This window comes from Aspergillus steynii (genome assembly GCF_002849105.1).
Source record: "Aspergillus steynii IBT 23096 chromosome Unknown P170scaffold_10, whole genome shotgun sequence".
NCBI lineage: Eukaryota > Fungi > Ascomycota > Eurotiomycetes > Eurotiales > Aspergillaceae > Aspergillus > Aspergillus steynii.
In genome coordinates, this window is record NW_020194407.1 from 1183207 (window position 1) to 1201217 (window position 18011).

An 18011-nucleotide genomic window follows, 5' to 3' on the forward strand; every position below is an offset into this window, starting at 1 on the left:
ATCCCAATGACTTGCAGATTCAGGGTAGCAGCAATCAGTCCTGCATGGAATCTCCAAATAATTCAGGGGTTGGCTCAGGCCCGTTCAGCGCTAAGAATAAGCCGGTCGGCTTCTCCTTAAGCCGGACTGGCGCAAGGACCGTGGGCGTCCCTCCTGCTAGCCAGAATACTTATTAAGTATTCGCCCATCTAATCTCGGTTTGATGATGATCTCCGCCTGCAGGTGGTTTTTAAACTTGGCCCACCTACCCTGCGGTGGGTGCTGCTTGGCCTGGAAAGGTGGTGATGGCCACAGGTTCCAGACTGTTCAGCCTTCACGAATCTTGACTTGGTTCCTGTCTGCGCCTGTCGGACCCTGGAAATGTCAGACCAACAGCCGGAAGAATTTGAAAGCCACTAATTGTCTAGTTTGATGACCACTTGCTTCTCTCGGCCCCATGGCAGAATCAACCAGAGGGTGGATTAATCTGACTACCACAAATTAGCGATGATTATTGAATTCGGCCTCATCAACGGTCGATCCCCACGGCTCAGATCCCTGCCTTTTCGGGGCCAGTCAGGCAGGGCAAAAAAAAAAAAAAAAAAAAAAAAAAAAAAAAAAAGCCGGACCGTGGTTCACTCAGGGACAAAAGAAGAGCGAGGAGAGGAAAAGTGACTGCCCAATGGACGCCCTTCTGGTTTGTTATCCTTCATGATTCTTCTGCTTCTGACTTCTGACGGCCATTTCAACTGCTTCTTCTTGTTCTACATCTTACTTTAATTGCTTTTTAATTCCTAATTTCCAAGTCCTTAATCCTTGCCCGCTCTTTCGCTCATTTCCTTTTTTCCTTTGTCCCTCTATACCTTTCCCTCTCTTAATCATTTGCTCTTGGCAATTACTATCAATTGTTTTAATTGACCGATCTGGTTGTTTCGCATTTTGGCTTTGCGACTGCATCTACATCCCACCTACAGCTAATAAACCTATCCCTTCGTTACCCTCATTTGGCTTTGCAGATCCAAACACCCTCTTCGAACGGAAAAGCAGACGATCTCTCGCATCCTCCATGGCCTTGTTTTGAGTTGGATCATCGCTCCGTCGTTCGAAATCTGGGTTTATCGTTGGCCCGTCACACCCCTCTCGTGTGATCTCTCACCTCCCCAGTCAAAAACAACATGGCCCATGTTGCAACCTCTGCAGAGGATGCGAGACACCCCCCGCCCATCCCTCCCTCGCCGACGCTATCGAACCCGGATATGATCCTGCCATTCGACGGCAACGAGCGCGAATCCTCCACTCCATCACCTCCATTTAACCTACCGTCCCTGTCCCACCTGCAGTCCTTCTACGGACCTCGAACCGCGTCCACTGATTTCGCCGGCGATTCCACCAGAAACGGTACCTACGCGCCCGTCTACCGACCGCAAAAGAAGGGGTTCCCGCGCCACACGTGGCTGCACGAGGGTCACGAGGCCAGTCGTCGCTTATCGGATATCGGAGAGGAGGATACGCCGTCCCCGGCATCATATTTGGGCGGATTTTCGAAGAATGCACACGTTGTGACCAGCTCCCCCGTGCCATATCGCGTCGCGGAGGACAACGAGAATAAGGATGCCGGTGCGTGGAGTAGCTCGTCTAGCTCGACAATTAGTGCCACTAGCGAAACCTCTTCGGAAGGGACTAAGGGGCGTGCACAAGGCCAGAGTGTTGTGTCTCAGGAGGTTGACAGCATGAATAATGATCAATTGAGGCAAACCATTCGGGCCATTGAGACTGGCACCAATGGTGACCCTTCGCGTCTGAGCGTGGTGTCGACCACGGAGGAAGGGAGTCCGGCCGATGAGCTGTCATCCGTGATTTTAAGCAGCGAGGCGGAAAGAATTCTCGAAAATGCAAAGAAGCGACTCACGGTATGTTGGATTGATATGGGAACAAACCAAAGGGAGTTTTGACTAACGGTTCCACTGCAGCTCATGGAAGGTAATCTGACGCGGGCCCGTTCATCGGTGCGCGTCTCCCCGTCACTGCCGACGTCGCCAACGCCGTCCGGCAATCAGCCACTCGGACTTGGTCAGCCAGTCGGCGGCCTGTACCAATCGATCTCTCGGGCTGATCGCAGGGTGTCCACGCTACGCCCTCGTGCAACGTACTCGGCCTCCCAGGATTCGTCGAACAATCGCCATTCGCGTGTGTATAGCGAGACCACCCTTCCGTCGACGTCCCTGTCGAGTCTACCACCCGCCTCGCCCAGCCTGTCCCGGTCGATGAGTGCTCTGGGATCGAGCACCGCCTCCAATTTCAACAACGATGACCGATCGTTTCAATATGCCCCCAACCGAGCGTATCTCACCCATCGCGCATCTATCAACTCCCTCCAGCCCGCCTCGCAAGAACAAAAACCCTCCGATACCCCTCACGGCTTGGGGATCTCGACACCGGAAGAAAATGACCAGCTCTCGACTGTCGATGAGTTCGATTCGAGCTACCAAACCTATGATCCCCCATCTCGCTCACAGTCGCAACTTCAGGTCCGAGACCTCCAAGATCAGATGAAGGGGCTGCACATCAAGATATCTAGTTTGAAGGTCAAAACACAGGAGGATAATCTACGGCGACGGAGCTTGCAGAGCTTGCGAACCCCGAGTCCGCTCACCGCTGCGGATCATTGGTATAACAACCCGCTGGAAACGAGGGATCATAGTAACCTGAACCCGGGGCGTGGACATACCCCGGACTACGCTCGGGAACGGCGATCCAACGAATCCAACCGAGAGCGCGATCATGCTCGATATGGACAGGAAACAGTCGGCGCCAATGGTACTGCACGGCCAAGCGGGCAACATCACGCCCCGCCCGCTTCTCGAGCCCACCAACCAGCGGAGGAGGACGACAACCAGTCAGTGATCGAAAGCCTCTACGAAGATGCCCAGGAGGGAGAGTACGACACGGACGGCTCGTCGGGCTCGGAAATCGACCGGGAAGCTCTGGATGAAATTCTGCGCGAGCCGTTGGACGACGACCTCCAGGATCCCTTGGGATCCTTCCCCCCCGTGCCCGTGAATCAGGATTCTCGGCCTCATGAGGAACGCGAAGATGCTTTCGACTACGAGCATTTCATTCTCCACAGTGCTTTAGGAAACTACACGCAGAACCGAATGCGCAGGAAGAGTGAAGTGTCGACTTCATCCGTCGAAACCACGCGACCTGCTCAAGATAGCCAACCCCCCCGTCATGCCCGGACGAACAGTGACGCGTCGGTTTCCACCATGGCGACATTCGCAACTGCTACAGAAGGAGATCCCGATGATTTCGAAAACGTGCTGTACTGGGATCGGAGATTCAATGCCGGTAAGATTGCTCTACATAACAGTAAACAGTACATGAATTCTAAGCGATGCTGACAACATGGTAGAATTGCTTGCTCACCCTCAATATGCCGAAGAAGAGAACGGCGACGAGTCTGAGAATATGGGGACCCCACGAGCCAACCGGCAGCGAGATAGCAACGAGTATTGGCCTGCGGAGTCGCTCACGACACCCCAGCGGTCTGAATCTACGACGACGGGTTCTGCCACTCCGACGGCCCTGGCATCGACTCTCGTATCGACGGTGCGAGCGGCCGCTAGCCCTCACCCCAACTCGGAGAATAGCAACATGGGTCTCAACAACGACGATACGCGGCTGCTGGAGCATCTGTTTCAAAGCCTGGGAGATGTCTGCATGGATCTTCAGACCATCACGACCTCTGCCGACCCGGATCCCAAACATGTGCGGCTGCTGCGGTGGCGATTGGACGCGGCTCGACGCGTGCTGGACGGAGAGCTTGATACTGATTGATTGATTAATTGATTTTGCGCGGTGGTAGTTGACGAAAGGACGGTTGATATTTGATACCCTGATGTTTGATTTCTCGTCTTTCTGTCTTTCTTGTTGACCATGTTTTTTGGCCTCTGGTTCTATGTGCGAGGATATACATATATAGCATTGATCTGGGCTGACGGGAGGAAGCCCGCAGCTCGTCTAATAGAGTAATGTATAGAATGAGTTACATGAGATATCAAACTGATCATCATCATACTCCGACTATGAGGCAGAAATCCCAGCAAGTGGGGAGCTGACTAAGCGGGATGTCGATCCGAAAGAGGCAGGTCGCGCTGCTCGTGGGAAAAGAATCCACGCCGTTCGTTCAATCACTCCCTGCTCTGGTTAAATTATCGTCCGGTCAACTTTCCCCTGGCTTCTGCACTCAGACACGTTCCTGGTCTGCCACTTCCACCGCCACCCGCGTCTTCTGCTCGAACGCGCGATCGATCGGCGCATCTTCCCCGCTAAGAAGGGAAACTCGCGCGGAACATTATTCCTGGCCTGCATATTGTCGCGACCATCATATCCAAAATGAGCACTCCACACCCCAGTCGCCGTCTCTTGATCTTCCAGGAGGCGCGCAATCCCCAGTCCTCCGAGATGGTCTACCTGCCCGTCAACAAGCTGGGTCTTCCCATCTGCGGACCGGGCCCCGAGATGCCTTCGATCCTTGAATTGCCGCTGCGCGCGTTGAGGGCGTTTACTGAGATCTTCAATCAGCCCAAATATAAGGGATGGTGTGTGCTTACATCTCTCTGTCCTGGTGTAATGAATGAACTAGGTGCTGACTATCTCTAACAGGTCGATTCTCGCAGCTGGCCCGTATCATGATACCTCCGAGGAGGGCAAGTTCTATGCCGTGATCCTGGAGCAGGCGAAGGATTCCTTCCATCCCAGTGACTCAACTGGCCCATGATCTCTTTCTCGCTAGCTGCCTAGCTGCCTAGCTGCCTAGCTACCTAGCTGTCTGCCTGTCTGTCTGCTGGGTAAGGGGAGTGCAGATGGATTGTATGCTTAATGTTGATGGATGGTTCTTCCTTGCCATGGAACTGGCCCAGTTGATGTTATTTTCATGTGTATGACGCGTTGATGATCTTGATGAGACCTTTGGTTGCTTTCTGTTTTGTTTTCTCCCTGTAGATCTTTTTTGCTTGTGTGTACAAAGTTGTTGCTTGGGTGAGGCGTTGTGAGGTGGTGCACGTTTCCCAGAAGATTCTCTCCTGTCTGCTGCCTGCCATTCACTTGTGCCAGTATGCCAGTGAAGGTCATGACACTGATGAGTTCTGTCTTGTTGGATTCACCTGGCAAGTTGATTCACGTGTGAGGGTTCACTGGTTCTTGAGTTTCTACTTCTTTACCTCTCTACCTCTCTTCCCTTCTTTCCTTCCTTCCTTCCTTCCACCTCCACCTCACCCACTATCCTCCCTCCTGACCTCTCCTACTTTCTTTTCATTTATTATTCGTTATTTCGATATCACCTGTATCACTTCTATTCCATATAAAGGTATCTTATCACTTTTATCTTATCATTACTCCATCCAGCATGACTGCCGTAAGTTCTCTTGCCCGTCTCCTTCCCTTCTCCATCCCCTGCACGAGAGACCCAACTGACCCAACTGAACCTATCCAAGAACGCAAGCAAATTGCTCCTCATATTTGCCAAGAAGAACAATCAGATCTTGCCCCTGAATTGTCCCGGTCTCCCTATCACCGATTCCTGCCCCATCATTGCCACCGGCAAGAAGAACTTTGTGACCGACCCTCTTCTGTTGCTTCACATTTCGAGCAGCATCAAGAGCAAACCGGCTAAATATGGCGGATAGTAAGTCCTCTTCCAAGCCGCATCTTTGATTGGCATTGGTTCTGGATGCTGATTCTTTTACAAGCTTCTTCCATCTGAGTTTCCAGGATGAAGACAAGCAGTTTTACTACGTGATCCTGCAGAAGGGTGATTCGGATGTCGCAGAAACCAAGTCTGCTTCTGACCCCATCACTAATGAAAGTGGTTGGGCTGATGATGACCATCTCGCTGGTGGATGGGATGTCCTCCATCACCCTGACATTCAGGCTATTGACCAAACTGAGTGGTGCTCAACTCACCCCGACCCTGCCGTTGATTCTCATGATGGCGATTCCGTCAGACACGACACCCATGAAGATGCTGCTGTGACCTGTACCTGTGGTCATATGGGTGGCTGGGATTGTCATTGTCATAGTTTCGACGGTCCTGTCAAACATGATGCTCATGAAGATACTGCTGCGAAACTTGCCGGTGATCATGGAAACAGTTGGGGATGCGGTTGCGATGAAAATTCCTGGGGATGCAGTTGCATTGAATATGACTGGATGTGCCAGTGTCATGATGCCACCCAGCGACGTGACAGTTCTCGTGTTGCTCATACCCATGAAATGAAAGACCACGACGAGGGCGATGACCGGCTCCCACACGCTCACCCAGCTTCTTATGTGAGATCCAAGAGGGCCCACAGACGCAGAAAGCACAATGTCAACAAAGATGTGACATCCTGGTACACCGAGCCGAGCACTCAAGTTGCAGAATCTGGGTGCTCTCCTTCCACCAAGCGTTTCTTGCGCTCGCGCTTCGGATCGACCAAAAAGGTTGCATCCACCCGGGGCGATGGCAGAGAGAACGGTAATTGGACAGCAGTTGGTGACTCCTCCGTGGGTGGCTGGAGTGTCGACTACGACTATAGCGATACCAAGTCGCCTCCTTCCTCTGCAGGTCCCCGAGCCCCCTCCCCGGCCACTGTAGTATCTTCTCGAGCCACGGAGGCCGACAGAAACCTTTCTGAGTATGATGACACTGCTTCAGGTGATAACTTGAACCGCGCAGCCAATAACTTCACCAGTGCCTGGTGATGAATTCGCATATGACAGCGATTTTGATTTCGATATCATTGAGTGGACCGAGGAAGACGCGGGTCTGAATTACAGGGCTATGGAGTTCTAAGTCAGCAGTTCTCCTCAGGGGAGTTCTCAGTGGTTGGTAAATGGGTCCTAGGCTTTTTCTTCTTCAGTTTTTGGAAACCGGGAAAGGTTCTACTTGGGTGCTTACTTGCTTTGCTAGTCTTGATTTGGAAGTTTCTTTTTGGCTTTTTGGCTTGGTCTTTTTCTTATTCTTCATTTTCCTCATTGTCTTTTCATATCACTATCTTCATCTACACCCGCACCGACGCTGATGTTGACGCAAGTGGCCGTCTTTTTTCCTCCCTCTCTGATCATTTCCTTTCTGTTCTAGCAGGGAATGGGCATCATCACTTGGAAAAAGCTGGGTTGATCTACGGCCATGTAGCTGCCAATAAACTGCGTTCGCTGGTCGAATACTACCTCCAGTCCGGAGTACGTGGGACTCCAAGTATAGGATACCTTCGTAGCTCTTCTAATCCTCTTGGACATCCATTCAATTTCAATCAGATTCATTCAAGCTACACAGAATGAAACGAAGACAAAGAATTTGAACCATGTCACATACACAATACAAGACAACATCATCAACAGCAGCAACAACAACAACAAACTAAAACCAAGGAAAGAAGAAAACAAAAACAAAGGCAAACTAGAACCTCAACCCGCTGAAATAGAAAGATTCCTCATGATCATTGACGATGTGTCGTTTCATACCTAATCCTAAGAAAAGCAGTAGCTACTACCCACCGCACCGGACCTACCTACCTAGGATAGAAAAAAAAATAGAACAGAATAGAAGAGAGCAGAAGAGAATAATCCCTAAACATGCACATCCACATGGACATTCACACGGTACGCACATCAAGATATGACTTGGTATGAATGACATGGTATGACGGGGGCCGGGGAATAGAAAAAGAAAGAAGGCCAATTTTAACAGATTAACTCGCTCCCTCCAGCTCATAACCCGGTCGGTTGATTAGTGAGACTTCATGTGTAGACGTTTGGTAGGGGGAGCAGCTTCGCGCCGTAGTGGAGGTCGAGGGAACGGGAGTCGCTGGGGTCGAAGACGGTGGCTTGGCGTTCTTCGAGGAAGAGAGCTATTGATGATATTGTTAGACTCTGCGTGTTATTGTGGTTATTATGAAGAGAATGAGACGTACGGGTGATTTTGATCATGTCGAACCAGCGGGCGGCGTGCTCGTCGCTCCCGTCGACGGCCTTGAGAATGCCACTGTCGGGACGGGGATTGGCCTTGGGTGGCAAGCTGCGCATCTTCAACAGCATGTGCAAGATATCCGAAAATCGATCGCCTTGGCTGGCATAATAGGGGGGACGCTTGTCCAAGGGCCACTGCCAGAGGTTAGCAATTTATCTAAGTAGAGCGAGGGGATAACTTACCCGCTGGGCAAATGCCTCGTCCTCCCACGAGCGGAATAGCCAGCAGGTTCTCTCCACGCAGTTCAGCAAAATTATAGACACAAGGAAAGTTTCAAACCAGCCACTCTGCTGGCGTTGAAGCAGACGCCGCTCGAGGTCATTCATCACTGACTTGCTCAGCTGGGAGGCACGCTTCTCGGTGGCCGCACGCAACTGGCTGCACAAGAGTCCGTAGGATTCGGCGTTGGTCACCTCGTCGATCGGCATGCGTCCGTCGTCCGAAGGCTGCGCCAGAGAGTGCATCGAAGTGGGTGGAAGAGTCGGATTGCAGAATACTTTCCAGCGCAACTCCGAGTCGGCAAGCATGTGAGTTGCAACCCACAGCTCCAGCACTCGCTCCAGTAGAACGTCCTATATCGGATTAGACCTGCATTTTCGACAGAAATGACACAGAACATACCTTCTTCTGCTGACTCAACTCGGACGCGAGCATCAAGGTCGGTCTCATGAACTCCGAGGATTCACGTTCGTAGAAGGAGGACGCGGTCTTCTTAATGTACATTTCAATCTTTCCAGGAAGATCGTCTGCGTCGCTGTCGAGGAGGAAAAGTTCGGAGAGAGGTCCCTGGAATTGCGAGTCGTCTCCCAGGCCCTGAAGCTGGGGGTCTAACGTCGACGCTGACGGCTTGTGGGCCTGGAGAGTGCTGAAGGTGACAAAAACCAAGCTCTCCTCGAAATGCGTGACCTCGATGCGTCCCGCATAGTGCTCAAACTTGAGTTGGTTTCGGATGCTGCTCACGTCGTGATAAGCAAGCGTGGCGTGCAAATCTAAAAGGCGGTCGTCAGTTCTGTCGCATCCAAAGAAACCGGCAAAATCAAGGCAACCACCTACTTGCGTTATACAATTCAAACTCCTCCGCAATGCGCGTCCGAATGCACGGATGTTTCCACAAGCGCGCACTCTCGACGCTGGCGCAGGTGGTACAAGGACTATCGCCAGAGCACTGGCAGAATTAGTTAGCAAGGTCCCAAAAAAGCAGTCGGCGCTCAAACATACGGGTTTCTTGAGCATGCGACACCGAATACACGCGCCCCGCTTCCGGACTTCCTGGACCTCTCGACGCCGAGTCGCAGAGAACCGTCCGCGAACCTTCGGTTTCGTCGGTTTGGTTGAGTTGCCGAATTCGTTCACAAATCCCTTCGCCTGCGAGTTCGGATTCATCGCGATCGGACGAGGGAAGGTGGCGGCGCGTTGCGTCGCGGCGGTCAGGGACGGGTCGTGCTCCTGAAGACTATCGAACAAGAGCTGTTCCTGAGTCGAAAGCTGTTGATTCCACGGGTTCCCCAGCTTGGCCAGTCCGTCGGGAAGTCCGGCATTGGGGTCGTGATCCATCGGCATTCCCTGCGGCACCATCTCGCTGGCCGAGGCAGCGATCATGGAAAGTTGTGATTGGCGAGCATTGGCAGCCGGATCGGGGGTCAGCGAGGCGTCCGCCAGGGTGGGGGATGCGGACGAAGGGTGATCTTGAGAGGTATTGGGAAGAGAAGGGAGGGACGTCGCGTTTGAACCTTGAGGTGTCACTGTGGGATTGTTTTTCATTAGCGCGCCACCGAAGACACGAGGTGAGGTCAACGACAAACAAAGCGAACAAAGAGAGAAACACAAACAGTAAGAAACAAAATATCGGGAAGGTGAAATTAACAACTCACCAGGTGGCTTGACATCCTCGTCCACCTGCTCCGATTGAGCAGGGTGACCCTGGAAGCCCTCTGCTTCGAGCGCAGGGTCTACAACAACCGTCTTGCCTCCCACGGTGACCGACTGGGTGTATGCAGGGCCGTTCGCATTATTATTTCCGCCGCCGCCGCCGCCACCACCTCGTTTCCCCTGATCGGATGCGCCCACCTGCCTCGACGCCTCCGCCAACACATTGAGGCCGTCGAAGTTCTGACGCGTGGTAAATGGCAGATCCACCCCCTTGCCTTTATTCTGCCCCGCCAGATTGGGGTCTTTGTTCTGGTCGCCGTCGGCAAGGTCGGGCAGCTCATGGAGTCGCAACAAGACGCGTTGTCGATCGCGCAGCGGGATTGCTTGACACTTCTTCACCAGATGGTTGGTCAGACTGTCGATGCGACCCTTGGGGAATTTCTCGCCACAGGCCTTGCAGGTATGCTGGTAGCGATTACTGGCATCCTCGAGTTTCTGGCCGCGAATGAAGAATTCGAGGATCAACTGGTTGGGTTTGCGACCCATAGTGGCCAGAGGGGAGGGCTAGCTGCGCAAGGGAAGGGTGGCAGAAAAAAACACAGGGCGTTTTTCCAAGGGACTCGACAGGAAAGCCTCGGATTCGCAAGCGACTCGAGGATGATGCAAGTCGAGCACGGCCTCCTCCGCAGATGCGCGATCGCAACAAGAGAGGACGCCGAGTACCTCGAGGAACGGTGCCGCACACAACAGAGGGAGCGAGCGAGCGAGAGAGCCGAGGGGTGGATAGACGGGCAAAATGGCAGTGGCCACCAAGGCAGCGAGTATTGTGGGCCACCACCACGCAAGATGGAGGGAGAAACGTGAAAATGGGAGTCCAGATGGGCCTGATGGGCCTGAACGAGCAGATTGAGAAGGGCAGCGCGATGGCAGCGATGAGAATGGGCGAGAGAAGCGAATGAGCAGAGGAGTGGGATGGATGGGAATAATGTTGCAAGTTGCGGCAAAACGCCGACTTTTGCACGGGCGGTCTGGCCGCTGCCGCCCGGCCGTTGCGCTGCGGTGGTCACGGGGCTGGCGATGCGCCTCACCGCATGAAAGGCGGTGATGAGATCGGTGACCAGCTTCACTTCATTATTATTCCTTCTGTTGCGGTTCTCTAGGCGTCCTGGTTCTGACCCTCCTGCTCGTCTTCCTGTCGGCATCTATCCCCCTGTTGGCCCTCGATGCACATTCACATCCTTTCACCCTTAGTCACCGCCCCTGGTATGTGAGCCAAGTCGCCTCTCTGCTGTACTACGCTTGTCCCTCGACCAGAAACACGTTAGAAAATACAATCAATTCTTCTTATTATTAAATCCCCCGTCTCGGCTCCGATATCGTGGCCAGTGACCGCTTTTTCCCCCATGCCTTGCGCCGTATCCCATGGCCAGTCCTCGTCAGCCGTGGCGACATCCAACTGACGTCCCTTTCTTCCTCGACAGCTATCAAATGCAGGCAGAGAAGTCGGTCTGCAAACTTAGAACAGCAAATGCAGTGCAAGCCCTAATTACAGATCAGATATTATCTGTCATCCATCGGCTGACCCGCTCTGAGCGGCCCACAGACGAAAGCAGGAAAAGACATGCGTGGGGACTGGAGAAGAAAAAGAAAAAGAAAAATAAAAAAAAATAAAAATAAAAACTTGAATGTCCTCGATTCAGGCACGTCAGCATATGCGGTGCTCGGGAGGTCGCCAGGGAACCCCTAAGATCTCGAAGATTCGTCGCTCGTCGCGTCCTTCGAGAAGTCGACCGGTGGTGACTTTCACCTGCCGTGGTCCACGTAGCACGTCGGTATAGAGCCCTCGCTGGTTTAACCGCATGCCTTTCTTTCGCGCCAGGAGCCTCATGCTCCGGTTGAAAATGTCGTTCCCCGTGAAGTAGATCAATGCAGCCCCAATTTCCGACCCCGGCACGAACAGAAGATCAATCCGACGCCAGACGGGGCTGCCTGGCAACTTGGACGCACCGTGCCACTTCGAGCCGTCCCCTCGGGACGTGCTAGCCAGGCTGACTTGGAGGAATCCCTGTCGGAACAGTTGAGGAATCACATCTTCCGTCATCATCGTTCGGATCTGCTCGTTGGTCGCGTCGGGCTTGGTGATGAGCACGTCGATGTCGCCCGAGTTGGCCGCTCCACGTCGATAGGAGCCACTGATGATGACTTGCATTTCAGGGTCGGTCCTTTGTACGGCTTGCCGGACGACGTCGCCGTGCGCCTTGACCTCGCTGCGCTGGATCCGCTGGGAAAAGTCATGGTAATGTTCCACACCCAGGCGCTGGTTTTGACTCAGCGAGGCTTTGGTTTGAAGATCTTCCAGGGTCTTATAGCCTTGAGCGATCCATCTCGATGCCTGCGAAACCCCAGCCCCGTAGACACCAAGGAATAGTTGAAGGATCTGATCCTCCGCCGTGGTGTTCGTATTCTCTAGGCGACGGAGGCGATTCGTGCAGACGATTTCCTCGATCTTGTCCGCCAGGCGTGTTCCTATTCCCGGGATGGCGAGGGCCTGGGAGCGGTTCACAACTTTCTTGGACTGTCGACGAAGGGCGGAGATGGCTTTTCGATAAGCGATTACACGCCAATTATCATCCGTCCTGGTGTAGTAGTCCAACATCTGCTGAAGGACTTCGATGGTCCTGGTATTCGGTCCTTCGGCGTTCGACTTTGCATCGTGTTTCTGCATGCATGCAAACTTCTGCTGCCAGTCACCCGTCGCTTTGGTGTCCTTCTGTATTGATCCCCTTTTCTTTGCGATGGGTTTCTCAGAACCCGACTCCTCGGTCTCGGCGTCGGATTCTTCGATCGTAGGGTCTTCATCAAGGGCTTCTAGAGGCTCGAGGGGCTACCTTTCGTTAACTCTCGCTACCTGAAACGCTTGCTGTCACGTACCAGATCTTTCACGGCTTTGGCCTCGTCAATCATATCATCCAACGCATCGCGTTCCCGCAAATGGGTTTCATGAACAGTCTCTTCATGCCTAGCCTCCGGAGGCTCCTGTGCTGTATTGACACCCACGGGGACCTGATCATTTGAAACTGCAGAACTTTGGGATGGTGTCGCGGCTTGCAGATGCTTCCCCGCCGGCTTTAACGGCAGGGATTGGCTCGAAGGTGCTTCTTCCATAGGCGCTGGTTCTTTGACCACAGTGGATACCGGCGCTCCCTTGACGCGAAATCGGCTTTGCGTCGTATTGAGAATTGCCCGGAAGTTGATACATTCCGCCGGATAGCCCTCGCCGACAAGAGCTATAGTTGACTTCGCCAGGTTAGCGGGCAGAACAGAAATAAATAACTCTCCCCCAAGCTTACCGGGAAATCCTCCAGCTTCAGATGTTTCAAAACTTCCTGGAAAGTCAACCCCTTGTCAACTATGACATGTGTGATATTCTCATCATCCCACGACTGTGCCCATCGAGCCCCGTATTCCTGCGCTCGCTGGATCCGTAGGCGTCGGAATGGCGAGACGTCATTGTTTGGAAAGAAGACTAAGGTCACGTATCAGTCATCGTCTAGTCGATGAGATTCAAACTTATCACTCACAGAAGTTAAGACCCTTGAAAATCTGCTGATGCTCGGGGATCACCTTGGGCAAATGTGCCCGCTTCCGCTTACTGGTCGTCGATGTCATACTGACTTTGGTCTTGTCCGGCACAGGCCCGTCGATATTCGGTCTTGTTACTGCAGGAGCTACGCGATCCCCACTGCTGGCTGAATCACTTCTGTGCCTCGAGCTCACAGCACTCGCTTGAACCGAAGATTGAAGACCCGAAAGGGAGCTTGTGCGCGCCAGACTCATCCGAACCGGAGACTTGGTGTTCAAAGCGGAAGTCAAAGTATGAGAAGAAGTGACAAAGGAGTCGATTTCGGGTTCATTCCTCTTTCTCGAGCGAGCTATAACACGATCAAAATCGGACTCCTTGTCCTCGGCTTCGTCTGACCAGCGGTCCAGCTCATCGAGAAGTTCGAAGAAGGCCCTTTTATCTGCCATGCTGTCCATCATGGCGGCTGATGAGGGAAATCTCCAGGTTCACTCCTTCCCGGCATGTGAGCCATGGAATGGGATACGAATCTCTGCCTGCTAGGTAGCAGGCGACGGCTTATTTTATTCTCCGCGGATACTTTCGGTCCAATTCAAATAGCGACAGCCCACATATCCAAGCTCATCATTGGATGCAAGGGAAGACCCCATCCTGACACGCTGACCAGGCAACGCGTTGGAAGAATCCACGAAAACGCCGCCAGGTCACGGGACTCAGCTATCCCCATTAGGCTTCCCAGACGGGACTAGCGCCGTGGAAATTCGGTGGATCATCGAAGCTCCCGAGAAGTTCATCGTCTCGTCTCTCCGACATTATCCAGATCTATAAGAACAAAACACAAAGAATGTGGAGGCCGTCCGTCTTCCTCTCCTCCCTCCCAGAGGCTGCCGTCCTCCGAGGAGGCTCCAGTCGCTGCCTCAGCTGCCAATTCCAACTTCGCAACGCCGTCGCCGCCGCTCGATCAAGACCGTCTCTTCGATACTATGCCAGCAGCAATGGCAAGGATGCCGGGAAATCGCCCACCACCAAACCCCCGGTCCCTGAAAAGGTCCAGTTCCAGCAGCACGCTCCTCCCTCCTCTGATTCCGCGCCTGAACCCGGCGACGAAGACTTCACACCGCCGACCCTCGACCGACCCATCGGAACGGTCATCCCGCCGCAAGAGGGCCAGAACTCGGGCGTCGACTCGCGCAGCATCCGGCAGCGACGCGATGATTTCGTGAACTACGATCGACATCTGGAGCGACGGAAAGAACTGTACTTCCCCTTCTCCCACACCCTCCCTCTTGTCCCTCAAAAAACCCGTCCATACTAACCAAACCAACCTCCTAGAACCCGCCAAGTCGCCAAACCCTACTTCCGCGAATGGTCGAACATGCGCCACCACGAGGGCAAGACCTTCCGATCCAACACCCGGCTCTTCAAGCGCGACAAGGCGCTCTACTTCCCGAACCTCAGCGGGATCACGCTCTCGTCGCCCAAGGAACCCCAGGACACGACGGCGCTGCTCCGCGGCAAAGTCAGCGTCATCAACCTGTTCTCCAGCGTGTGGGCCGAGTCGCAGGTTGCGACCTTCACGGGGCCCAAGCAGAACCCGGGGCTCTACGAGGCGTTCCAGACGGCCAGCCCGCTCGTCCAGAAGGTCGATATCAACGTAGAGGAGAATGCGCTGAAGGCGTGGCTGGTGCGCATGTTCATGTTCCGGATGCGGGCGAAGCTGGACGCCGCGCAGCACCCGCGGTGGTTCATGGTAAGGAAGGGCCTGACGGATGGGCTGCGGGAGTCGATTGGTATGATGAACAGTAAGGTGGGGTATGTTTATCTGGTGGATGAGAATTGTCGGATCCGGTGGGCGGGCAGTGGTCCCGCTGAGGCGGAGGAGTTGGAGGCGCTCAACAACGGCGTGCGCAAGCTGATCCAGGAGAAGAGGATCAGTATGGAATCGGAGCTGCCGGCCCAGGAGTGGGAGGCTCGGACGGGTCAGGATGGCTCGGCCAGTCTGAAGCCCCGGGTGGTGATGCCGTGAGCCGGGAATAAGGCGTAATGAGCGGATCAACACACTCCGTGTATATTATGGATCGGTTTCGCAACCCCAGTATGTACATACACAATATATCGGCAATCTCGACCTCGAAACGCCAGCGCCGATGTGATTAGAATTCCTGTATAGTAATAGAAATGGAAAGACAACCATGCAACGCCATCCCAAATGATACCAGCCAATAACCAATATGAACAAGACGAAACCAGGCTATTCAATCAGACAATCACCCCCTTTATAAACAATCCCCATCCACCCACCCCTCAACCAGAACATCAAACGAACGATAAGAGGGACCTCATCTCAAAAACAGCAACATCAAAAAACAAACCCCAATAAACGCCCCCAGGATCAACGCATCCCTGCGCCTCTTACTCCCAATCTTGCCCATCAACGCATTCATCCCAGGCACCTGGCCCGCCGCACCGACAATGCGCCGATTAATACTGGCGATGGTCTCGCGCTGCAGCCCGAAGCTCTCGTTGATCGCATACGCCTGGCTCAGGACGCCGTCGATGACGTTATGCGAGCTGTCGATGCGGCCGCGCTCCTCGAGCATGTAGTCGGCCTCGGCGGCGGCGGGGTTCGAGGCGTGGTAGGCATTGATGTCGGAGCGCACGTTGGAGAGGAGGTTGGCGCGGTCGCGGGACTCGGCGATTGCGGCGGCGAGGCGCGACAGCTCGCGCCGGTGGTCGGTTAGGACTTCGCGGTGGCGGGCGAGGTTGTTTTGTTTCAGGGCGGACGAGGTCAGGGTTGCTTCGGAGTCGAGGAGGCGGGCGAGTTGGGAGATGAGGGAGGTGCGCTTGACGAAGTTAGTGGGATGCTGGGGTGGTTGGAGGGAGATGGGCGCACCTTTTCGAGGAGTTCTTTCAGTTGCGATTCGAGGCGGAGTTCGTCGTCGGAGGGTGTCGAGGGGAGTTTCGTCATGGAGGCATATTGGGCGTAGGAGTGGAAGAGGGTTTCGGTCTGTTCATCGTGTCAGCATCAGTATCTGGTATTCCCGACGATGAAGCCATAGAGGTCATCAAAACCATCTGTCATGATCGAGGACGAATCGATCTAGGCAGCAGCTTCACGTACCTGAGTCTCCAGCGAGCGGGCCTGCTGGCGGAGTTGAGCCCAGCCGGTGCCAGTCGAGGTGGCCATGGATGAGAGATAAAAGGATCAGAGTCAGTCAGAAGAGAAGAGGGTAAATGAAACCAGCGACAGCAATAGTAATACACAAGCCAGAGATGCGCAGCGACAATCCTTCTGCAATTGCAGCATCTCCAACTTCCCCGGCTCGACAGCCTCCGCCAACTCAGCCCGAGCGGCAGGCGGCAAGAGGCGGCAGAAGCGCCGCTCACCAGCCACACATCACGTGGCCGCTTAGTCGGCGCACCACCGGCCAGAAAAAATTAACCCTAGTCCCACAACGAACATCCAATTTGACCCGGTCCATCTTCAATCCTCACGTCGACAACCCGTACGATACGACACGAAGCCGCCCACCATGGTATGTTGCGTCTGCTGGATATTTGAAAAACGCGGGAAAAAAATTATCTGGAAGTGCTGACGATTTTTCCAGTCGACATCCAAGGTCAAGGCTGGTCAGCTCTGGGGAAAGAGCAAGGATGACCTCTCCAAGCAGCTGGAGGAGTTGAAGACCGAGCTGAACACTCTCCGTGTCCAGAAGATCACTGGCGGCGCCTCGTCCAAGACTCACAGAATGTGCGTTTGAATTATACCCCTCACCCGAATCCGAATGGATGGATGGAATGGAATGGCATGGAAGAAGATGAAGTATCTGCGCCGGTCGGAGAATCGTGGAGGAACAACGCAACAAGGCCCGAAAAGGGGGAATCATCAGGAATACAGAAAGAGGAAGAATGAAATCTCAGGAACAGGCACAAACGACCGGGCGCAATTCTCTTCCATCGTCAATTTCAACCACCCACTTCCAGGACCAGCACAGGAGAAGACCAGACCAGAACCTAACTAATATCTTCTAGCCACGACGTCCGCAAGTCGATCGCTCGCGTTCTCACCGTCATCAACGCCAACCAGCGCGCTCAGCTCCGTCTGTTCTACAAGAACAAGAAGTACCTTCCTCTTGACCTCCGCCCCAAGCTCACCCGTGAGCTCCGCCGCCGTCTCACCAAGCACGAGTCTACCGTGCAGACGGAGCGCAAGAGAAAGCAGCAGATCCACTTCCCCCAGCGGAAGTACGCCATCAAGGTGAGCATCTGATACACCTGTGGGCAGGTGGCTATGGGCGCTGTGCCCGTCACAACCACATAAAACGAAAAAAAAAAACATGATCTGACAACTTCCCAGGCTTAAATGGATTCCCGGGGCCTGCTGCTGTGGATCTGATCTGGATGGAGTTATGGGAACGTCGTTTATCAAGATGACGGGTTGACCTATACCTTACGGGGGAATACGGGTCGGTTTCATCGAAAAAACGTTTCTTTATTTTTTGGAGAAAATTGATCATGTACCTTAGAGATGAAAGGATGCAAGGTCGACATAAATGAAGCCTTTACTTGACG

At 53.7% G+C, this 18011-nt stretch overlaps 8 protein-coding genes across 8 annotated transcripts; 5 read left to right on the forward strand and 3 right to left on the reverse strand.

Moving 5' to 3' along the window:
• Positions 1–1154: 1154 nt before the first annotated feature.
• On the forward strand, positions 1155–3816 carry P170DRAFT_430901 (uncharacterized protein; the record flags this gene model as incomplete). Its single annotated transcript, XM_024847992.1, has 3 exons — positions 1155–1889; positions 1950–3327; positions 3392–3816. 3 exons carry the CDS (start codon positions 1155–1157, stop codon positions 3814–3816), a joined length of 2538 nt encoding a protein of 845 aa, XP_024699197.1.
• A 558-nt stretch (positions 3817–4374) lies between these two features.
• Positions 4375–4759, forward strand: P170DRAFT_430902 (uncharacterized protein; the record flags this gene model as incomplete). Its single annotated transcript, XM_024847993.1, has 2 exons — positions 4375–4580; positions 4645–4759. The coding sequence occupies 2 exons, from the start codon at positions 4375–4377 to the stop codon at positions 4757–4759; spliced, it is 321 nt and encodes a 106-aa protein (XP_024699198.1).
• Positions 4760–5386: 627 nt separating this feature from the next.
• P170DRAFT_430903 (uncharacterized protein) lies at positions 5387–6723 on the forward strand (the record flags this gene model as incomplete). The annotated part of the gene is made up of 3 exons (XM_024847994.1): positions 5387–5395; positions 5475–5665; positions 5730–6723. 3 exons carry the CDS (start codon positions 5387–5389, stop codon positions 6721–6723), a joined length of 1194 nt encoding a protein of 397 aa, XP_024699199.1.
• A 1038-nt stretch (positions 6724–7761) lies between these two features.
• P170DRAFT_430904 (uncharacterized protein) lies at positions 7762–10405 on the reverse strand (the record flags this gene model as incomplete). Its single annotated transcript, XM_024847995.1, has 7 exons — positions 7762–7871; positions 7935–8124; positions 8173–8562; positions 8612–8979; positions 9044–9155; positions 9209–9732; positions 9862–10405. 7 exons carry the CDS (start codon positions 10403–10405, stop codon positions 7762–7764), a joined length of 2238 nt encoding a protein of 745 aa, XP_024699200.1.
• Positions 10406–11564: 1159 nt separating this feature from the next.
• Positions 11565–13813, reverse strand: P170DRAFT_418330 (DNA-directed DNA polymerase IV; the record flags this gene model as incomplete). Its single annotated transcript, XM_024847212.1, has 4 exons — positions 13441–13813; positions 13210–13385; positions 12791–13156; positions 11565–12743 (listed from the first exon to the last, which is right to left on the reverse strand). Exons 1-4 carry the CDS (start codon positions 13694–13696, stop codon positions 11565–11567), a joined length of 1977 nt encoding a protein of 658 aa, XP_024699201.1. The 5' UTR covers positions 13697–13813.
• Positions 13814–14283: 470 nt separating this feature from the next.
• P170DRAFT_459461 (mitochondrial ATPase complex subunit ATP10) lies at positions 14284–15465 on the forward strand (the record flags this gene model as incomplete). Its single annotated transcript, XM_024851869.1, has 2 exons — positions 14284–14696; positions 14772–15465. The coding sequence occupies 2 exons, from the start codon at positions 14284–14286 to the stop codon at positions 15463–15465; spliced, it is 1107 nt and encodes a 368-aa protein (XP_024699202.1).
• A 23-nt stretch (positions 15466–15488) lies between these two features.
• Positions 15489–16738, reverse strand: P170DRAFT_393968 (putative vesicle transport v-SNARE protein Gos1). The gene is made up of 3 exons (XM_024846040.1): positions 16561–16738; positions 16333–16446; positions 15489–16282 (listed from the first exon to the last, which is right to left on the reverse strand). Exons 1-3 carry the CDS (start codon positions 16624–16626, stop codon positions 15779–15781), a joined length of 684 nt encoding a protein of 227 aa, XP_024699203.1. The 5' UTR covers positions 16627–16738; the 3' UTR covers positions 15489–15778.
• Positions 16739–16950: 212 nt separating this feature from the next.
• Positions 16951–17994, forward strand: P170DRAFT_441347 (60S ribosomal protein uL29). Its single transcript, XM_024850289.1, has 4 exons — positions 16951–16975; positions 17048–17190; positions 17472–17697; positions 17797–17994. The coding sequence occupies exons 1-4, from the start codon at positions 16973–16975 to the stop codon at positions 17800–17802; spliced, it is 378 nt and encodes a 125-aa protein (XP_024699204.1). The 5' UTR covers positions 16951–16972; the 3' UTR covers positions 17803–17994.
• The last annotated feature ends 17 nt before the right edge of the window (positions 17995–18011 follow it).